Consider the following 6,244-nt stretch of genomic DNA (forward strand, 5'->3'; position numbering starts at 1 on the left):
TGGAGGAAACTTAGCCTCATCAGCTAAGGAAGGCTCACTGGTGATTATTTGACTACAGCTCCATTTGTATCAGAGCAAAGAACATTTACTCATTAGATACAATGACTCAATTTCATATTCTGGAATTTGTGATTAAATGGCTTTTTAGAATATCACTAAGGAATTTCATCTCCATGTCAGCTGCAACAAGGCTTCTCAAAGCCCCAGAAAGACCTAGCACAGCAAGTGAAATACCAGCAATATGCACCGTGGAGTACGTGTGCAATCTTAGTGGCTGCAGAATGGAAGAACTAGGAGACCTCGTTTGCTGGGGGCCCGCAGGGCAAAGAACTGAACACCGCCGCCCCGATTCGTACCTTTCCTTATTTTCGGGTTTGACTGAACTTCCAGGATCACGGTCGTCACTGTGTCCGCGTACATGTCGTTGGAGGGGTTCGCCAGCCACTGGGGGCAGAGCCGTGTCAGAGCGGTCATGGCTGGGCCAGAAGCTGCCACCCGTCCCGTCCCGCCCCGCCCCGCCAGGGCTGGCTGGTGCCAGCACTTTCACTGAGCTCTGCTGCCTCGGCCACCGAAATTCACTGGTGAGGATTAATCCAGGAGGCTGACTGCGCTCATCTTTCAGCAAGGGCCCGACACCCGTTGCGGCAAGTGCTTTCTAGGCGTCTTATTTAATTCTCCACCATTTTCACTTTATAGAGAAGGAAACTGGCCCAAAACCTGCCTCGGGGACTGGCCCAGGCCCCAGGGCCGGGCAGCAGCAGTGTGGGGAGCAGGGACACAGATCGGCTCAGCCTACAGGGCCTCAGGCCCCCTAACATGCAGGTATCCAGTGCCCCAAGGGGGCATATGCCTCTGCTCTTCCTCTGCTCTTTATTATGTCGCCTGATGGGGCTTTTACAGCCACACAAAGCAGTTGAAAAGCTTCTCTGAGATGTCCTCTGACATGTTAACGCTGGGGAATAAAAATAGTCTAACAGTCTTTACTAACCAGAACTGAACTGAATCAATGTCTCCAGTAATTTGTTTTCTTGGATGTCAGTATTTTATATTTTACTGTATATAAGTCCATATTATATAAAAAATTTCCTGTTTTATTTTCAGTTATAGGTTTATAAGTCAAATTTAAACTTCAGTCACAGAAATGACAGATTTTTGCTGTTTTAAAAAGTATTATGTATGGGAAGAATAGTTGAGTATATCGCTGGGAAGTTTAGTTTATATTAGTTTTGAGGCGGAGAACAGGCAAGGTGACCCCTGTCCCGGGTCATCAGTTCCAGGCTAGCAGGCGCCAGCACATCAAAATCAACGATCACACTCACTTGATGTCTCATTCTAAATACTACCATGGGAATTTCAAATTGAACAGTAGAAATCAGACTGCCTATACCAATCATTCCCAGCCTTTGCAGATCTGGGTCATGTTAGTTATCTGAATCTTAAAAAGTACTCGATGACAGTTTTGTTTTGATGTAACAATGAGATTTTTATGTTGGGAATTTTAAGACCATTTGATGTGATGTGAGACATATGAGGTATCATAAAATCAGCTACGATTAACTCACAAGATCTCTAGTCATTAGCATACCAAATATTAAGCTTTAACTTGTTATTAGTTTCCGTAACTACATAGAAAATGCCTAGCTAGGTTATATTTAAAGCTGATCTGGGAGAGAAAAATAGGTACATCTATATTTTCCTGGCTGGAGAGAAACTAAATTTTCTCTACAATTACATATGAATGATGGAGCCTGTCACTGTGTCCCCCCCAACCCCTGATTAACTTACTTCTAATACCACCATTCCTGGTTCCTGTATCACAGTAATATTCTTGAACACTTTCAAAGCAGGCTTGTCTTGAATTTCTAATTCTTCTACATCACCTAAAAAAAAAGTAATTATGTTTTTTTCAGGGGCATAGCAATTCATTTATTTATAGCGACAGATGAAATAAAAATGAAGAAAAGTTAATACACCGTATGAATAGTCAGCTTGGAATGGCAAAGTAAATTTTATATTAATTGCTGAAAGCAAATGAAAGATCTCAATGCATATTAAAAATCTATGTAACTAGACAGGATTTACCTTGGCTATTCATTTAGCAGTAGCACACTGTGGAGAACATCAAACATCTGTACAAGAGATTCAGCTGCTGGCATGTGACACTGAGGAGGAGACTAGCAACTCCTGCTGACACCACTCAGACCTGTCTGCATAGGTCTGACCACTCCAAGGGAAATGACCTCTGGTCTTCCTGGTAACTTCTTCATTAAGGCTTAACTCAGACATATTAACTTACTATGTATGATCTACGATTCCAATGTGAAGTTCTGAGGGGAAAAAAAGTGCTTTCTACTGGTTAACTTTGTCGTAATACAGTGTGACCTACGGGGTGGAGGCAACTGGAAAGTGTAACTTGTAATTCGAAGCATTCTTGCTTATTAGTCTTCACCTTTTAATGCACACATTGCCCCTCATGTTAACACATGAAAACCTCTAGCGAAAGTGATCTACATGGAAATAAGAGGTTTATTCCTTTCCTGGTCTCGGCTGCTAGTTCCTTGTATAAACTTCCTAAAGCTTACTGCAAGGACTGGTACTGAAGGAACCAGAACATTATCATCACTGAATAAAGAAAACAAACAGACACAATTTAGGTACAGCAAACTAGATTTTAAACAAAAGGAGCAAAAACAATGGCTATTTTTTGAATTTTAAGTAGGTCAAGAATAAGATGTACTACAGCATTAAAGTTACCAGTATGTATTCAAATAAATGTAGTAATTGTGTGGTCCAATGAAGTACAAATAAAATTTGTGCAATTCTGAGACAGTGACCAAAATGACATAAGATGCTTTCCTCGATGTACAACTCTTACCCACCCCCGCCCAAAAAACAATGAAATAAATTTCAACAAATATACCCACCAGTCAATTTCTGCAGCTGGTGAAACAGCAAGTTAAAAGGTCCAGTGTATGGGATGGCTTGGGTCTGCTTCACAGTGCTCATGGCCAGGTCAGTGTAATCTGAAGGGAAATTGGACAAGGTGAGGCGGAACGCAGCAGCACAGACTTCAATCTGCAAACATCTAACAGGAGTGAAGAAAACTACGGAGAAGCAGCGCGAGCATGTGCTGAGGGTACACCTGACCCCACCTGACACTCCTCCCAACCCCCAGCACTTTCTGCTCCAAGCCTGGGAAGCACCCTCACCCCCCGGCCAGCCCCAGCCCATCAGCCAGCTGTCCTGTCTTCTTCCTGCTTGGCCAGGCCTGGCAAGTCCTCTCCACCTGGCCCACAGCTCTGTGGCCAGCAAAGCTCTTTCAGCCATCCCCAGCCCACTTCTCTCCTGGACACCGGCACGCTCTCCTCGCTGGCGCTGACAAATGCTGGGGCTCGCTCGGCACAGCCTGCGCGCCGGAGACATCCTCTCAAGGTCCAGGACTGCGCTGAACAAGCCCCAGCCCCCAGCGTTCCCAGGGAGGCCGGGCGCTGGGAGAGTTCATGGGTGCTGGACAGAGGAACAAGTTCTACCTGCTGGTGGGCTGATCTGCAAGTGACCGTGGCTTGTCTCAACTGAACACCTAAAGCGGGCTGCTACTGCTTCCTCTGTCGTGACACGCCTATGATTTATTTGCGCTAACAAAAGCCCCAAGCAGTTACTGCCTTGAAGACAGAGTCATGCTCACTGGGGAAGGGGTGCTGGCGCAGCGCCCGCAGGGAAATGTGTGTACTGGATGTGCTTCGGCTGGACAGTTATGGGGCTGCTTGGATATTTAAAGAAAGCGCCAACACCACGAAGAAATCAGGCTTTACGTCAAACTATCTTCCCGTCTAAGTTGACCAAAAGCTTCGTCCCCTGTTGTAACCATTCTTTTGGCGTGAAGGACAGAAAGGCCTCTAGGTGATGAACAACCAACGATGGGGAAGGGCCACCACGGCATGCGGGACACACGTTACTCAGGGGCCAAGACGCCGGCGCCCCGTCAGGGGCTTGGACGAGGCCCCCAGGGCGCAAGCAGGCGTCGCAGCCTGCTGTGGAAGTCTTCGGGGAAAAGAGAAGTTGTCTGACGTAGATCTGTGTTTCAACAGTGCAAGAAAGAGCTCCCTCCGCCCACCACAAAGCTAGCTAAATCATTAACGTCTGCCTATTTCTAGTTTATCGTTTGTTTGTCATTTAACATTTGGCTCAGAGCAAGAAGTTTTTGCAGATTTTGGAATGGTGCTGAAAGCCAATGCTGAATGCTAAATTCAAACTATACCTGACAGTCAGTAGAATACTTACTGGAGAGGTCACAAGGAGAAAGTATGTGATAATTAAAGTTTCTTTTAACAAGTATTCCTGAGACCCGCTGACCCTGTTCTGGCTTTTTGTCAGCTAAAAAGCCCATGACCTGTTAAAAGAAAAACACATCGATGACTGGATTAAAAAGACTGGCACATATACACAATGGAATATTACTCAGCAACCAAAAAAACATATGCCATTTGCAGCAACATGGATGGAGCTGGAAGGGGCCATGCTGAGGGAAATAAGCCAGAAAGAAAAGGAAAAATACCGAATGATTTCCCTTAGAGCAGGAGTATAACGGAACAGGTGAGAAAATAATGATCATGATGAACAGCTCTAGACCAGAGACCTTTTGTGGGGTGGAGTGGGGAATGGGGTCAGAATCAGTGGGGGAGGGAAAAGCACCGGACTGTGGTGATGGCACCCGGGTGATCTGGGGGTGGGAGGCCCACGGGGATTGCCACTGAGAGGGGAAAAGGCACCAAATGATGTAAAAATAAGCTATTATTAAAAAAAAAAAAAAAAGAAAAAGAGAAACACTTCGAAATAGCAGCTTTAAGAAAACAGATCCCTATGAAGTGCAATTACTCAGGGACTCCCTCATAACGACAGGTGCCGGTTTCACAACTAGAAAAGGACTAAAAGCCACTACACTCTGTACAGCACCCTCAGCAGACATAAATCGCCACTAGGGTCACATTCTGGAGCGCACAGGCTGCTGCAAGCAAGACGAGCGTGGGCCAGGGGCCTAGCCTCTTACCTTGGCGAGTTTCTCTCCTCTGAAGTTCAGGGTCACTGCCTCTGTGTTCCGAGGGTTATGCACCTCTATGTGAACTTCATCGTTGTCTTCATACTCGCGAATCAGGGCCGCTTTCAACCTGGCCATCTCATTCTGTTCTCCATGGACTAAAATCTACGCAGACAAATTTTCAAAGAGCACGAGGAAACATCCTTAGTTAAGGTTAATGACGTCCCTTCCTAATTAGAGAAATTCGTGCAATAGATGTGTACTTGGACTGATCATTTTACTATATTTAAGTACCTCTAGTTGCTCCTTCTTGCCTTTTCACTCTGTTTGGCTTTAAAAGGTCCTTAAATAGAATTACTTCAAGAGAGATCTTTTCTAGTCCAGTTCTTGCCACCGGGGGGGACCTCGCCCAAGCTCACACGCTCACGCTGCTGAAGGGCTGGCCCAGTGACTTCTGCACCTTACTGCGGTGCAGTGGACAGTAACAGGGAGGACACTGGCAGGGCTGGCAGATCTGAGAAAGGGACACCATGTGCAATGGAGAAAACTAAGGTGCAGGCCTCAGCTAGCTCACAGGGGTGCTGCCAAGGTCACGTCCAAGGGCAAGTGCAAGCACTCTGTTTGAGAGCCCCTTACACATGGTCTGGCTGACCTGTGAGCTGGCTGTGCTAGGTCTCCGGGTGCAGTCTCCCCAAAGCCACATTCACAGACTAACCACGTGAGGCGGTTTCAAAGCACGGATAAATTCGCTGGTTTGCTGGTAATCGGTGTGCGCACACCCGCAGGGAAATGTGTGTACTGGATGTGCTTCGGCTGGACAGTTATGGGGCTGCTTGGATATTTAAAGAAAGTGCCAACACCACGAAGAAATCAGGCTTTACGTCAAACTATCTTCCCGTCTAAGTTGACCAAAAGCTTCGTCCCCTGTTGTAACCATTCTTTTGGCGTGGAGGACAGAAAGGCCTCTAGGTGATGAACAACCAACGATGGGAAAGGGCCACCACGGCATGCGGGACACACGTTACTCAGGGGCCAAGACGCCGGCGCCCCGTCAGGGGCTTGGAAGAGGCCCGCAGGGCGCGAGCAGGCGTCGCAGCCTGCTGTGGAAGTCTTTGGGGAAAAGAGAAGTTGTCTGACGTAGATCTGTGTTTCAACAGTGCAAGAAAGAGCTCCCTCCGCCCACCACAAAGCTAGCTAAATCATTAACGT

At 46.7% G+C, this 6,244-nt stretch overlaps 1 protein-coding gene across 1 annotated transcript in view; it reads right to left on the reverse strand.

Moving 5' to 3' along the window:
* CPSF3 (cleavage and polyadenylation specific factor 3, 73kDa) overlaps positions 1-6,244 on the reverse strand; it is a gene marked incomplete at its 5' end in the record, with an annotated part of 22,967 nt that overhangs the window by 6,173 nt on the left and 10,550 nt on the right. The window contains 6 exons of the mRNA XM_012727370.1: positions 357-444; positions 1,786-1,880; positions 2,925-3,023; positions 4,282-4,390; positions 5,048-5,200; positions 5,751-5,864. Coding sequence (XP_012582824.1) covers positions 357-444; positions 1,786-1,880; positions 2,925-3,023; positions 4,282-4,390; positions 5,048-5,200; positions 5,751-5,864 — 658 coding nt within the window. The remainder of the gene's footprint in view (positions 1-356; positions 445-1,785; positions 1,881-2,924; positions 3,024-4,281; positions 4,391-5,047; positions 5,201-5,750; positions 5,865-6,244) is intronic.

Source organism: Condylura cristata, unplaced genomic scaffold, assembly GCF_000260355.1.
Source record: "Condylura cristata isolate star-nosed mole 26May11 unplaced genomic scaffold, ConCri1.0 scaffold00020, whole genome shotgun sequence".
Taxonomy (NCBI): Eukaryota; Metazoa; Chordata; class Mammalia; order Eulipotyphla; family Talpidae; genus Condylura; species Condylura cristata.